Genomic DNA, 15936 nt, shown 5'->3' on the forward strand with positions numbered 1-15936 from the left:
TTGCCATACTTCAGAATACCTCTATATTTAACATTGTACACTGTATCTTACTTTACCTAGTAAGTTTTGCTTATTTTTCAAGATTGAAGCACACCCTAGCAGTTGCGTCCCTGTCTGCCTTATGAATGTAATTGGCAGGGCACCAAGCCAGAGTGATAACATTCTTACGTTTTCTCTTTCGGACGTTCCAGTAACCATTTAGATGCCTTTTATGATTATGTGATTATTATGCCATGTGTTATATCGCACTTTACTTTGCCACTGTGTGCACACAATTATGATTCGTGCTATGATGGACGTTTGTTTTTGTATCACTGTGCATTTCTCTGCAGATCTAAGTTCAGCTCTGAATCCTTGCCAGCTGGAAGAAAAGTTTCACGCCTTTTCTGTTTTCTATGTTTGTTTATGCCCTGTAATCTTTGTGTTGTCTATCTGTTTGGTTTGTGGGGTACCCCGGGGAAACCAACTATACCATTGGCCATTTTTGGAGATTTTTCTCTCCCTTTTTGCATTTTTGTTTTTTTCCTTTCTAAATTGCCTTTCTAGCTGTTCACGCCCACGCTGCCCTCTGGCGCCAGCGCTCCTTCCTCACCTCCTCTGGATCCCCTATCCAACACCACCAACTCATCCTGGACCTTTTGGATGCTATCCTGCTACCCTCCAAAGTTTCTATCATGCACTGCCGGGCCCACCGTCGCCTCCGTGATTTCATCAGCCGCGGTAATGCCTTGGCTGACCGCTTGGCTCGCCAAGGTCCGCCCACACCCCCTCTTCTGTTATCCCTTTCCTCCCCTCAACCTTTCCTTCATTCCCTTTCCCCCCAGTACACTGACCCCGAGCGCAAGTGGGCCACGCAGCAACCTGGCCATTGCACCCTCCCATCCGGATGGATTACTATACCCTCCTCCCACACATCCACCCCCCTCCTGTATGTTCCACAACTCCTGGCCCTCACTGTTGTCCAACGTGCACACGATTTTTCTCATGCCGGTAACCCAGCTCTCCGCACTCTTCTCCGACAGAATTTCTATATCCCGAATCTCTCTCAACTCATCTCCCATGTTCTGCTCCGCTGTGTCATTTGCCTCCGACACAACCCCTCTTCTGTCAGACCCCCCCGTTCCTGGTCACCAGCCTATCGGTTCACACCCCATGCAAGTCCTCTCTACAGATTTTACCCACTTGCCCCCCTCCCATGGGTTCCGTTACCTCCTGGTTTTCATTGATTCCCACACTGGGTGGCCAGAGGCCTACCCAGTGCGCACAGAGAAAAGTAGGGAAATAGTAAAGGCTTTACTCCATGACATCATCCCTCGCTATGGCCTGCTCCTAGTGATTGGCAGCGATAATGGCCCCGCCTACATATCACAAGTCACACAAGCTGTCTCTCAGGCTCTGCAAATCACCTGGAAATTATATGCGGCCTATCACCCCAGAGCTCTGGCCAAGTTGAACGCATCAATAGAACTATTAAAACCCTCCTCGGCAAAGCAGCAGAAGAAAGCCGCCTGCCATGGCCCAAACTGATCCCTTCTGTTCTATTTCGCATCCGTTGTACCCCAGGTAAACGCAATCAGTTGTCCCCATTTGAGCTCATGTATGGCCGACCCCCGCCGATAGTCAGCCCAGACCCTGAGTCTCTTGAACAGATAGGGAACGCTATCACAGACGCAGAGATAAAGCAGCTAGGAAAGACCATTATGAAATTACAGAACTGGGTCATTTCTAGAGCCCCGCTGCCAATTACAACCCCTGTTCACCTCTACAAACCTGGGGACCAAGTGTGGCTAAAAGTATGGAAGAAAGAACCGCTGAAACCCCTTTGGGCAGGGCCTTTCACTGTCTTACTTGCTTCCCCCACAGCTGTCAAATTGTCCCGCCATGAGTCTTGGATTCACTACAGCCGTGTGAAGCCCGCTGCTGAGTATATTTGTGAAAAAGGGCCTACTGACCTTCAACTGAAAATCACGCGGCTGCCCCACACTCTGGAAGAGTAATCACGCACGTCTGATCCAGAGATCTGTCAAGATATTTAATATGAACTCTGTTGTATATTTACTGCTTGTGATTTACGTCTTGCCAACATTGTCCATGTCCCCTACCCCTCCCACGCCTGGGTGTGCCCCTTGTGTGGCACTAGTGGACAATGGGGGCAAAACGGAAAATGTTATTAGATTTCAAACTAATTATGAGTGTAAGGATCAACTAGTGACCCCTGTATGTATATATAACAAGGTTGAATATTCTATATGTAATAATGGAGATTCACAGATCTGTTTCGACCCCAGAGCAACTAATAGGGATACTTGGATAGAGGTCAGGTCAGTCTGGGATCAGGGCCCCCTGATTCAACAAACCCTGGTCACTAATCCCCATGTCCCGGCCTCAGTCCTCTTTGATGCTTGCTATGCCATGGACCAGAACCCCACCTTCCTTGCACGTTGTGGTGCCCTAACATAGAGGAGGGAATATATGCACAACGATGAACACTACTACTGTAACTACTGGAAATGTGTATCCTGGGCTACTTGGGGTATGACCCGACTGCCCACCATCCGAGCCATATTATCCAAAGTGGTGACTACCTCTGACTGTGGCCTCCAGAACTGTAATCCACTTAACTTCACTATTCTACAGCCGTTTAAATGGAACCTCGATGATAGCCTCCGGAAAGCTCGCTATCTTGTGGGCCTACAGATATATGGTAAAGGCACGGACCCTGGTACTGTCTTGCACATCAAACTCGTTGAGAGACACCGAATCCCTGAACAACACAGCATTGTGTTTCCCGACTTTTATGAACATATGAAACTTGACCAACAAGACTTTGTGCCCTCTGCCACCACCCGCAACCTTTTCATACAGTTCGCTGAAGCCATAGGAGCCACCTTAAATCTGACAAACCCTTGGGCTGCACCAGAAGGATACTACTGGATCTGTGGGAAAACGGCATACCCCACTCTACCCTCAAATTGGACTGGCACTTGTGTTCTGGGCACTATCAAACCAGCCTTCTTCCTCCTCCCGTTATCCGAAGGAGAACATCTGGCTGTCCCAGTATTCGATCAACGGGCCCGTTCTGAAAGAAGCCTGGAAATTGGTAAATGGGAAGACACTTGGCCCCCGGAGCGCATCATTGCTGTCTACGGTCCTGCTACATGGGCTGATGATGGTATGTTTGGGTACCGGACTCCAATCTACATGCTTAACCACCTCATACTGAAGGTACCTTTTTAGGATAAGGCCCTCCGTTAGTAGTGCAGAGACTTGAGCCAGAGACTGAAGAGATGTAAAAAGGCTTTTATTAAACAAGCATATATGCTGGACTTCTGGGCAGAACTGGCTGCATAAACAGAAGACCCTGAGGATCTCGGACACAAAAGTTATATAGGGTCCGTCCTAACCAGTCCAAACCAGTTCTAACCAGCTCTGACCAAAAGGTAACAGCAGAGAGAAAAACAAAACCATAAATCCATCCTATAATCTATACATCAAGGCTAACTCACAGCAACATCCTTTTGCCTCCTGGCCGTGCCTGGTACAAGACAGATACAAAGAACAGGCCTGCATGCATACGTGATTTCTCAGAGCAATAAAATGGAGTCACAAGTTGTTCTTTGTACTAATTATGACCCACTGATAGTTTCTTCATATACACCGTGACCCAGCTATGTCAGCTAGCTAGGGATCCTTCATTCCCAACTTTTCTTCTGTAGGCTAGCTGACTAGCTGGGTTATGGGAGGTCAGGGCCATCTGTATCAGAAGTGGGGACTGGGTGATAGGAGGAAAGGGCCAGGACTAGGGCGGTGGTACTTTTGTCAATCGTAGTCCTAATAGTACGGTTAAGGGTTTTCAATAAACATGGTAACAGGCAAGGAAGAACACAAAATATGACAGAGAATACCAGGAAAATTATGGTGAGGGCTTTAAAGAGTCCCGGTTTGGAGGCCCAATCAGTCAGTGAGTTGAGTCCAAACATATCATCATCAGCCCAAGTAGCAGGACCGTAGACAGCAATGATGCGCTCCGGGGGCCAAGTGTCTCCCCATTTACCAATCTCCAGGCTTCTTTCAGAACGGGCCCGTTGATCGAATACTGGGACAGCCAGATGTTCTCCTTCGGATAACGGGAGGAGGAAGAAGGCTGGTTTGATAGTGCCCAGAAAACAAGTGCCAGTCCAATTTGAGGGTAGAGTGGGGTATGCCATTTTCCCACAGATCCAGTAGTATCCTTCCGGTGCAGCCCAAGGGGCAGAAGCAGGCAGGTTGAGGTAGACATTTAATGTGGTAGCATTGCCAGTAGTATTCCATCGTCTGGGTATTTTTAACTTAGGATCTCCGGTCCAATAAGTCCAACCGGGCTGAGAGGTGCTGTTTTTAGTCCATAAGGATTGGCACTGCAGGTGTCCAACACGAGTGGTAAAGGATGGTCCGAGACGCTGTATGCAGTGTTTTGCCAGAATGGAGTTTTTCAGAGGCCAGCTGGGTGCCCCCGCAAACATAACAGTTTGTCAGATTTAAGGTAGCTCCTATGGCTTCAGCGAACTGTATGAAAAGGTTGCGAGTGGTGGCAGAGGGCACAAAGTCTTGTTGGTCAAGTTTCATATGTCCATAAAAGTCTGGGAACACAATGCTGTGTTGTTCAGGGATTCGGTGTCTCTCAACGAGTTTGATGTGCAAGACAGTACCAGGGTCCGTGCCTTTACCATATATCTGTAGGCCCACAAGATAGCGAGCTTTCCGGAAGCTATGGTCGAGATTCCATTTAAACGGCTGTAGAATAGTGAAGTTAAGTGGGTTACAGTTCTGGAGGCCACAGTCAGAGGTAGTCACCACTTTGGATAATATGGCTCGGGTGGTGGGCAGTCGGGTCATACCCCAAGTAGCCCAGGATACACATTTCCAGTAGTTACAGTAGTAGTGTTCGGAAGACCCTTCACAGTGGGACGGCTTCTGTCCCGCCAGGCACATGTATTTATCGTTGTGCATATATTCCCTCCTCTATGCTAGGGCACCACAACGTCCAAGGAAGGTGGGGTTCTGGTCCATGGCATAGCAAGCATCAAAGAGGACTGAGGCCGGGACATGGGGATTAGTGACCAGGGTTTGTTGAATCAGGGGGCCCTGATCCCAGACTGACCTGACCTCTATCCAAGTATCCCTATTAGTTGCTCTGGGGTCGAAACAGATCTGTGAATCTCCATTATTACATATAGAATATTCAACCTTGTTATATATACATACAGGGGTCACTAGTTGATCCTTACACTCATAATTAGTTTGAAATCTAATAACATTTTCCGTTTTGCCCCCATTGTCCACTAGTGCCACACAAGGGGCACACCCAGGCGTGGGAGGGGTAGGGGACATGGACAATGTTGGCAAGACGTAAATCACAAGCAGTAAATATACAACAGAGTTCATATTAAATATCTTGTCAGATCTCCGGATCAGACGTGCGTGATTACTCTTCCAGAGTGTGGGGCAGCCGTGTGATTTTCAGTTGAAGGTCAGTGGGCCCTTTTTCACAAATATACTCAGCAGCGGGCTTCACACGGCTGTAGTGAATCCAAGACTCGTGGCGGGACAATTTGACAGCTGTGGGGGAAGCAAGTAAGACAGTGAAAGGCCCTGTCCAAAGGGGTTTCAGCGGTTCTTTCTTCCATACTTTCAGCCACACTTGATCCCCAGGTTTGTAGAGGTGGACAGGGGTTGTAATTGGTAGCGGGGCTCTAGAAATGACCCAGTTCTGTAATTTCATAATGGTCTTTCCTAGCTGCTTTATCTCTGCGTCTGTGATAGCATTCCCTATCTGTTCAAGAGACTCAGGGTCTGGACTGACTATCGGCGGGGGTCGGCCATACATGAGCTCAAATGGGGACAACTGATTGCGTTTACCTGGGGTACAGCGGATGCGAAATAGAACAGAAGGGATCAGTTTGGGCCATGGCAGGCAGCTTTCCTCTGCCGCTTTTCCGAGGAGGGTTTTAATAGTTCTGTTGATGCGTTCAACTTGGCCAGAGCTCTGGGGGTGATAGGCCGCATGTAATTTCCAGGTGATTTGCAGAGCCCGAGAGACAGCTTGTGTGACTTGTGATATATAGGCGGGGCCATTATCGCTGCCAATCACTAGGGGCAGGCCATAGCGAGGGATGATGTCATGGAGTAAAGCCTTTACTATTTCCCTACTTTTCTCTGAGCGCACTGGGTAGGCCTCTGGCCACCCAGTGTGGGAATCAATGAAAACCAGGAGGTAACGGAACCCATGGGAGGGGGGCAAGTGGGTAAAATCTGTAGAGAGGACTTGCATGGGGTGTGAACCGATAGGCTGGTGACCAGGAACGGGGGGGTCTGACAGAAGAGGGGTGTGTCGGAGGCAAATGACACAGCGGAGCAGAACATGGGAGATGAGTTGAGAGAGATTCGGGATATAGAAATTCTGTCGGAGAAGAGTGCGGAGGGCTGGGTTACCGGCATGAGAAAAATCGTGTGCACGGTGGACAACAGTGAGGGCCAGGAGTTGTGGAACATACAGGAGGGGGGTGGATGTGTGGGAGGAGGGTATAGTAATCCATCCGGATGGGAGGGTGCAATGGCCAGGTTGCTGCGTGGCCCACTTGCGCTCGGGGTCAGTGTACTGGGGGGAAAGGGAATGAAGGAAAGGTTGAGGGGAGGAAAGGGATAACAGAAGAGGGGGTGTGGGCGGACCTTGGAGGGCCGCCTGGCGAGCCGAGCGGTCAGCCAAGGCATTACCGCGGCTGATGAAATCACGGAGGCGACGGTGGGCCCAGCAGTGCATGATAGAAACTTTGGAGGGTAGCAGGATAGCATCCAAAAGGTCCAGGATGAGTTGGTGGTGTTGGATAGGGGATCCAGAGGAGGTGAGGAAGGAGCGCTGGCGCCAGAGGGCAGCGTGGGCGTGAACAGCTAGAAAGGCAATTTAGATAGGAAAAAACAAAAATGCAAAAAGGGAGAGAAAAATCTCCAAAAATGGCCAATGGTATAGTTGGTTTCCTTGGGGTACCCCACAAACCAAACAGATAGACAACACAAAGATTAAAGGGCATAAACAAACATAGAAAACAGAAAAGGCATGGAACTTTTCTTCCAGCTGGCAAGGATTCAGAGCTGAACTTAGATCTGCAGAGAAATGCACAGTTATACAAAAACAAACGTCCATCATACCACGAATCATAATTGTGTGCACACAGTGGCAAAGTAAAGTGCGATATAACACATGGCATAATAATCACATAATCATAAAAGGCATCTATTAATGGTTACTGGAACATCCGAAAGAGAAAACGTAAGAATGTGATCACTCTGGCTTGGTGCCCTGCCAATTACATTCATAAGGCAGACAGGGACGCAACTGCTAGGGTGTGCTTCAATCTTGAAAAATAAGCAAAACTTACTAGGTAAAGTAAGATACAGTGTACAATGTTAAATATAGAGGTATTCTGAAGTATGGCAATGTCAATTCAAAGGAAAAAAAAAGAAACATGTTAAATGTTAAGTGCAAGGTCATTTCAAGGTTACTGAAAGCAGAACATTGTCCTCCTTCTCTGGGTAGAAAAAGGCTCATTGTAACAGGTCCAGAACAGCTCTGTATGTATGACTGCGAAGACAAAGAAGAGACATTTTAACTTGACACCACCCCTGAGGTCACTTAGCCATGTTCCCTGCAGGCAGACCTGGAACCCTTGTCTGCCACCTGGGTCCCGCTACACTCTGAGGAGTGGGCACTGCTGCAGACTAGATGTAGCTACTTTAGTCTGCACTGTCCTTACATAATAACTACCCCCTTCCTCTGGAGTTTGAGCTACCAAGTTTATTTGAAAGGTATTTCTGTTTCCAATTGTATTTAGAATCTGATTGATAATAACACTTTATACAAACATGCATGGGAAGAAAGAATTCATAAAGAACACCAGGATAAAGACACAATACGGGAAAGCAAGGGAGACTGTTAGCACAAAAGAAGTAATCTCAATCCATCCGTTATCAATAAAACTCATTCATAAAGGAAAAAAAAAAAAAGTTGACCACATTACACCGCTATTGATTAAGTCCCATTGGCTACCTATTAGCCACCGAATTACTTTTAAGATATTATTCTTGGTTTTTAAAGTTCTAGCTTTCAATGAGCCTCAATTCATGTCTAGAATGATCATTCCTTATTATGCCCCTCGTTCTCTACGATCATCATCACAAGATTTATTAACTGTCCCTTCCTTAAAAATTATGGGTACAAGAAGAAATGACATGTTTTCTGTTACAGCGCCACAAACGTGGAATGCACTGCTACTGTACATCAGAAAAGAAAAAGATCTTATCTCTTTTATAAAATTCTTAAAAACTTTGTTATTTAACTTTGTACTTGTGTCTTAAAATTGTTTGTCCTCTAAAATGTTTTTTTTTTTTTTTTTTTTTTTTTTAAATTGTTCAGCGCTTAGAATGTTTGTATAGGCGATTCATCAAATAATAATAAAACTTGAAACTTGAACTTGAATTATCAAGCCCATGTTTAGCAAATATTTCAATTTTCAGAAAAATATGGATACTTAACCTCTATCATTGTTAGTCTTGTACTTTAAATCCCCCAACACTGGGATACAAAGGCAGGGATGTGCCCAACACAAACCCCACATGTCTGACAAACGGTTGCTTTTTTTTTTTTTTTCTTTTTTTATTACCAGCAGACACACTTTGACAACTGCGAGAACACGTAAACTATCTGGCTCAACTTTCTTTAAATTACTCACTGTCTGTAACAAATCCACTGCACGCAACATATATCTAAAATCACAGTCCTTATTCTCGTTCATCAGTGCGAACTCACATTCTTAATTCTGTCTTGATCCACATGCATTTTACCCTGTTAAGCAACTTACACTATCCTGTCTGCAACTTTCGGCAAAACAATCATGCTGGCTTGCTTTACCAACTTTTCCCAGGTTTCCAACCTAAATGCTATTTCCATCTCCCCGGGTAATTTCTCAACATCACCAATTTCTCGTTCTCTGTGTCTTGTCAGGTGTCCCCAGAGCTTTTGTTTTATTAATTTGACAAGTATGACAAAAAGTTGATTAAATTCCAAATACTAAGCCTTTGACAACAATAAAAATAAGGGTGAAGAAAACAATAAAAAATCTTAGGGTCGCCATAATCGCCAGAAAAGGCAGTTGTAAAATATTTAAGCATGATCTGAAGGGGGTCGGTGGTGCTCTGACCCATATTATACAATCTATATATGCACCCAACAAAAGTTCCAATTTCCAGAAACCAGAATCCTATATACCTCTCTGTGCTTCACAACGGATTAAGAAGTTACTAGACAGAAGAGGTAGAGACAGGATAGAGAAGGAATCAACTTCTCACTTACCAAGACAGGTCCGGTACCGGCACAATAAAACCAGGAGCCAGAAATCTCCACCGATTCGTTCCTTCTCGAGGTGCAATCCGTTGTCTTCGACGAGAAACCGTTCCTGGTCAACCACCAGGTTAATGCCGGCTATTACGGGTCTCGTAGGAGGCAAGGTTTGAAATCCTCCGAGGGAGACGATCGTGCCAAACAGGCTCAAGTCTGTAGATCAAGTCCCTGTTCGGCTGCGCCAAATGAAGGTACCTTTTTAGGATAAGGCCCTCCGTTAGTAGTGCAGAGACTTGAGCCAGAGACTGAAGAGATGTAAAAAGGCTTTTATTAAACAAGCATATATGCTGGACTTCTGGGCAGAACTGGCTGCATAAACAGAAGACCCTGAGGATCTCGGACACAAAAGTTATATAGGGTCCGTCCTAACCAGTCCAAACCAGTTCTAACCAGCTCTGACCAAAAGGTAACAGCAGAGAGAAAAACAAAACCATAAATCCATCCTATAATCTATACATCAAGGCTAACTCACAGCAACATCCTTTTGCCTCCTGGCCGTGCCTGGTACAAGACAGATACAAAGAACAGGCCTGCATGCATACGTGATTTCTCAGAGCAATAAAATGGAGTCACAAGTTGTTCTTTGTACTAATTATGACCCACTGATAGTTTCTTCATATACACCGTGACCCAGCTATGTCAGCTAGCTAGGGATCCTTCAATACGACTGCAGGCGGTTTTAGAAGTTATCACCAATGAAACAGCTAGGGCCCTGGGAGCCCTGGCCAAAGCGAACACTATGATGCGTACCGCCATCTATCAGAACCGACTGGCCTTAGACTATCTATTGGCCGCTGAAGGAGGGGTATGTGGAAAATTCAATTTTTCCAACTGCTGTCTACAACTGGATGATGAAGGATTTGTGGTTGAAGAGGTCATAGACAAGATTACCAGATTAGCTCACGTTCCTGTCCAGACTTGGAAGGGTTTTTCTGCTGATATGTTTGGACTCAACTCACTGACTGATTGGGCCTCCAAACCGGGACTCTTTAAAGCCCTCACCATAATTTTCCTGGTATTCTCTGTCATATTTTGTGTTCTTCCTTGCCTGTTACCATGTTTATTGAAAACCCTTAACCGTACTATTAGGACTACGATTGACAAAAGTACCACCGCCCTAGTCCTGGCCCTTTCCTCCTATCACCCAGTCCCCACTTCTGATACAGATGGCCCTGACCTCCCATAACCCAGCTAGTCAGCTAGCCTACAGAAGAAAAGTTGGGAATGAAGGATCCCTAGCTAGCTGACATAGCTGGGTCACGGTGTAGATGAAGAAAATTCCATTTTAGATCAGTGGGTCATAATTAGTACAAAGAACAACCTGTGACTCCATTTTATTGCTCTGAGAAATCACGTATACATACAGGCCTGTTCTATGTATCTGTCTTAAGTGCCAGGCACGGCAAGGAGGCAACAGGATGTTAGCCTGTTAGTTAGCCTTGATGTATAGATTATAGGATGGATTTATGGTTTTGTTTTTCTCTCTGCTGTTACCTTTTGGTCAGAGCTGGTTAGAACTGGTTTGGACTGGTTAGGACCCTATATAACTTTTGCGTCCGAGATCCTCAGGGTCTTCTGTTTATGCAGCCAGTTCTGCCCAGAAGTCCAGCATATATGCTTGTTTAATAAAAGCCTTTTTACATCTCTTCAGTCTCTGGCTCAAGTCTCTGCACTACTGATGGAGGGCCTTATCCTAAAAGGTACCTTCACTACTCCCTTTAACTAGGCACCCTATTAGAAAAGTACCCTCTTAAATTTTTGGTGTTGAAAATGAGCTATGTGAGTTTTATTGTAATCAACTATAACATGAAGTGGGGAGCTGGGAAAAACCGATTGTTAAACACATCAAAGAAATGCTATCCCCCAAGTGTAACTGACATGGGAGAGAAGGAAAAAGCCTCAAAGAGCTCCAAACTTCACAGCATACTGTAAAGAGCTTAACTTTTCATCATAGGCATTAAAAAACCCTTCTCATCCCATTTATTACATCTCAACTATGACTTCAAACTATTAGATAGAACACTTAGCTGTCAATATTATACAATATTTTTCTTATATATTGTATTGAATTAATAGCCCATGAAGAAGGTTTTACAATAATTTAGCGTGTGAGGCATTGCTGTATGCTAATCGATTCGTGTGGTGTTAGCGCATGGGCCCTTACCATCTAGAAAATAGGTGTCGGTAAGGGCTTCTGCAGTAACTTTGTTCGATGACTACATGCTAATGGCAAGATTAGTGCGAGGTCTCAGAAGAACAGGAGATACCGCCTTCACAGAATTTGGAAAGCTAGAAACAACAATGAAGGTGACTTCTTGGTGCTCAGTTGCTTTATTATACAGTGTCTCGACACAATAGTGTTTTGAAAGTTCGTTCTTGTGTTGATAGCAGCACACATACATCATAACTTGACATTTGCGTTTCCTACTATTAAACACCACAGTATTTCTTAAGTATCATTTTATTAAGCATCTCTGCATCATCAACCTGAAAGTAACTTCATATAATACTGATATCGATCATCCATGGTATTCTGTCACTATCTACTTCCCAATTAAACATCTAGACTCCTAAGGCAGGCCTCTTTAGGCCGAAATGCGATCATGTCGAGTCTTAAGTGTAAAATAACGTGACTGAGCACCAAGAAGTCACCGTCGTTGTTGTTTCTCGCTTTTCAAGTTCAGTGTGAGCCATTAATTGTGGAAATGAGCCATTAATTGTGGAAAAATGGAAATGCAAAATATTTTCCCGGCCATGACACAAGGGGTTTTGCGCATGGGAAAGATACGTGTAAGCAGCGTACTAAGGCCCCTTTTGCTTCAGCTTTAGTAAAACAAACCCTATGAGGATCGACCTCATAGTCCTTCTGGCAACACATTTTCAGTTCATTTTTTATCCAATTTCCAAGCATTCATTTTTTAAAATATTTGTTTTACTAAATATATTTGACACACATTAAAATTATTAATACACATTAGTTGAATGTACACATGTTAATTCATAGGTTAACATGTGTAAAATCATTTTTTTATTTATCTTCAAAATGCCTGTAATTGTTTTCTAAATAATTGTAATTAAAAACAAATCAATATAATTTATAATAATAAAAAAACTCAGGTAACAATTTCAAAAGAAATTGCCCACATTATGAGGAGACACAGAAATTACTGTAAGGAAACAACACAAAGGGAGAAATCAGAATTACAAAAAATCCTTTTCTTTTACCCCCCTCTCTCCCCTTCCTGCTTTTACTAAGCCACGGTAAAGGATTCTACCATGACTCGGAGCACTAAATGTCCTAATGCTGCTCCAACACTCCTAGAATTCCTATGAGCATCAGAGCATTTAGCACCCCCGGTCAGCTTAGTAAAATAGGGCCTTAAAGTCCCTTTAATTAAGCTGCATTTAGCAACTAGTGAGGGCTTTACTGTGCTGTCCTCTAATGCATGTTAAAACAGCCAACACGGCAAAAATTTGTACTAGCTGCTTAATGCATTGGGTGCATGTCACAGGGGCAGAGCAGAACCATAACTTTTGGTGACAGCTAGCAAACAAGTCAGTAGTATGTGCTAGTTGTCATAGCTGATGATAGTGCAGCTGCACTTGCTGCCTCTTTCAAAAAAAGGCAGTAAATGCAGTTGCGATATTGGCAGTCCAGTAGCAAGGTTGCAGACCTGAAGAATACCACAGCAATGTGACCCTGTGGCCTCATGATCTCCTTTCCCAATGTTCAATGATCCTGAATTCTGACTTCTGTTTCCCCTACCTGCTTGTTGGAATCCCCCCCACAACCCCAATCCAATTCCTCTTCCAGATGCAGCTCTCTCCCAACAGCAACAGCCCACATCCTGTCATGATAGCCCAATCCTTGACAGCCAAAGCCCTCTCCAACATTAATCCCTGCCCCAACAGTCAAAACTTGCACCAACGTAAAAATCCATCCTACCTCTGACCCCTGCCCTCCTCTACCTATGACCTCCTGGGGCTCAGCAATAGGCAGATTAACCTGCACAGACAGCAGCGATCTTCCTTTACTGCCCCCCGAGTCAGCACCTGCCTCCAAAATGGCACCTCTTTCTCTTAACGTTAGTCTTCTGGTACCGCCTTAATGCACCAGTTACTAACCCTGAATGAAACTAAAGATGAAATAAATATATTGTAGAAGTTTCTACTAGTTGAAAGACTCAGACTAGCTAAATGTTCTAGCATCAAAGCTCCATTCCATTTTAGGGGAGATGGAAGGGGATTTTATACCTCCTTTTTGTAGTTCTACAACCACACTCAAAATGGTTTACATAAAGGTACTTCAAGTATTTTCTCTATTATCTTGTGGGCTCACAATCTATCTAATGTACCTGGGGCAGTGGAGGATTAAGTAACTTACCCAAGGTTACAGGGAGCAGTGCAAGGCTTGAACCTACAACCTTAGCATGCTGAGGCTGTAGCTCTAACCACTACCCCACTCTCTCTCAGATATTTGTCTGTACTTGTCACCTTTTTGGCAGGTTAGAATTTTCCTTTGCAGCTGAAGACACATGATGTTGAGATGGTCAGCTTGCCCATACTTCAGAAACACTTTTCGAACTCCCATCTGAAAAAGACAGAACAGACAGAAGAGATCAAAATGATAGTGGAATATAAAGCCAAGGCAATAGGGATGGACATTATTAGTATGCATTAGGGATAGGGTTACCGGATTTTACGTCAGTAAAATCTGAACCCCCTAGACCCGCCCCTGGGCCCACCCAGTTTTACCCATCCCTGCCCCTGTCCAGCTTTGCCCCCAGCCCCGCCCCCCCGCTGCATGTTCATCGGGCAAGAAGGCATTCGCGCATGCGATGCAATAACATTGCCCGCATCCGGGCATGCGCGTGACATCACCGCATTGCATCTGCGCAGGCACGGATGCCGCCTCCCCATGTGATTTATTTTCAAAACAAGGAAAAAAGTGCTGGGTTTTGGACCCCCGGACATTTCCTCAAAATCCTAATTAGGGAGGCAAGTCTATACATGGGTGCATGCAGTTAAACATGCCATGAACTCCAGATTCTATATATTACAACCAAAGTTACATGAGCACATCTGTGCCCATTGTCGTTTTCCGTACAACTTAATTGATTAACAAACCAATCAGCACTAATAACTGCCAATTAAGAAGCAATTATTGGCATTGATTGGAATTAATTAGAATTTACACATATAACTTTCTATAAAGTAGCATGCATAAATTCTACTGGGCCCGGAGGTGACATCAGAGAGAGGCAACACCGACACGGGCAGCAAGTTCATAATACTGCTCGTGCAGGGAAAATTAAAAAGGTATGGGGGGAAGAGAAGGGGCGCGCAGCAGGGGGGGTTGAAGGCGATGGGGGTATAGAAGAGGACAGGTGCCCTTACCAAGACCATGCACGGGGTGGACTGCCCCCTGCCACTCCCCCTTAACTACGCCACTGCAGCCTGAGTTTCCCCTTAACTCAGCCATGTCAAACTCTGGCCCGTGTTGTAATAAAATTTGGTACGCCAGACAATTACCAATTTGCACTTATGCTGGCCCGCCGCAGACATTTTTTTTACCCATCAGCGTTGCATCAGCTGTAGGCTCACGTGGCTTTCTGGTCTCACATTACAGCAGCCTGCACAGGATTGCTGTTCAGCTGTAGCGATCCCAACAGGCTGCTATAGCCTCATCAGCAAGTTCCATCTGCGACGGTCCCGTACGTCAGTGAACGGGCGGGACCGCGGTAGAGGGAATGTGTTGCAGAGGCCAAAGGCAGCCTGCTAGGATTGCTACAACTGATCAGTGATCCTCTGCAGGCTGCTTTAATGTGAGACTGGGAAGCCGGGTGAGAGGGTGGTTGTGTGTTGTGGGGGGAAGGTGGGGAAGTATTGCTGGTTAAGCCGGAAAGGGGGAGGAGTGAGAGGACAATGGGGCTTGTGTGTGATTGTGAGGAGTTGGAGCCATTGCTGGGAGTTGCGGTCGCACGCTACTGGGTGTGAATCAATGCTGGAGTGAGTATGGGCCTGTACCCTGCGGTGAGTGCTGGGTAGATTGGTGGCCAGCTTTCAATCCTTGCACGATCCTTGCTGAAGGGAACAGTGTCTGGCCTGCCCAGGGAAACTTTCCAGAGCGGAGTTAGCAAAGGGAAGCACAGAAATAAGCAGGGAAATTCTGTGGGCAGAAAACTGAGACGAGGAAAAAGGGAGATGCCAGACCTCCAGGGGAGGGAAGGGAAGAATAAAGAAGGAGACCCTGGCAAGTGAGTTATCAGAAGACAACCAGAGCCTGGGACCACAACATGATTTGAATAATGACCAGACAACAAAAGGTAGAAAAAATAATTTTATTTTCTGTTTTGTGATTACAATATGTCAGATTTGAAATGTGTATCCTGCCAGAGCTGGTGTTAGACAGCAGGCATGAACTAGGACCTAAAAGAGAGAGAAAAAGTATTTTTTATTTATTTTGTTTATATCACAGAGCCAAGGTTGGCGAGGTTGTAATC

At 45.2% G+C, this 15936-nt stretch overlaps 1 protein-coding gene across 4 annotated transcripts in view; it reads right to left on the reverse strand.

Moving 5' to 3' along the window:
* MYO16 (myosin XVI) overlaps window positions 1-15936 on the reverse strand; it is a 709054-nt gene that overhangs the window by 104651 nt on the left and 588467 nt on the right. For all 4 annotated transcript variants that reach the window (XM_033949922.1, XM_033949923.1, XM_033949921.1 and 1 more), the window contains one exon: window positions 13928-14024. In XM_033949922.1, the coding sequence (XP_033805813.1) occupies window positions 13928-14024 (97 nt within the window). The remainder of the gene's footprint in view (window positions 1-13927; window positions 14025-15936) is intronic.

This window comes from Geotrypetes seraphini, chromosome 6 (assembly GCF_902459505.1).
Source record: "Geotrypetes seraphini chromosome 6, aGeoSer1.1, whole genome shotgun sequence".
Taxonomy (NCBI): Eukaryota; Metazoa; Chordata; class Amphibia; order Gymnophiona; family Dermophiidae; genus Geotrypetes; species Geotrypetes seraphini.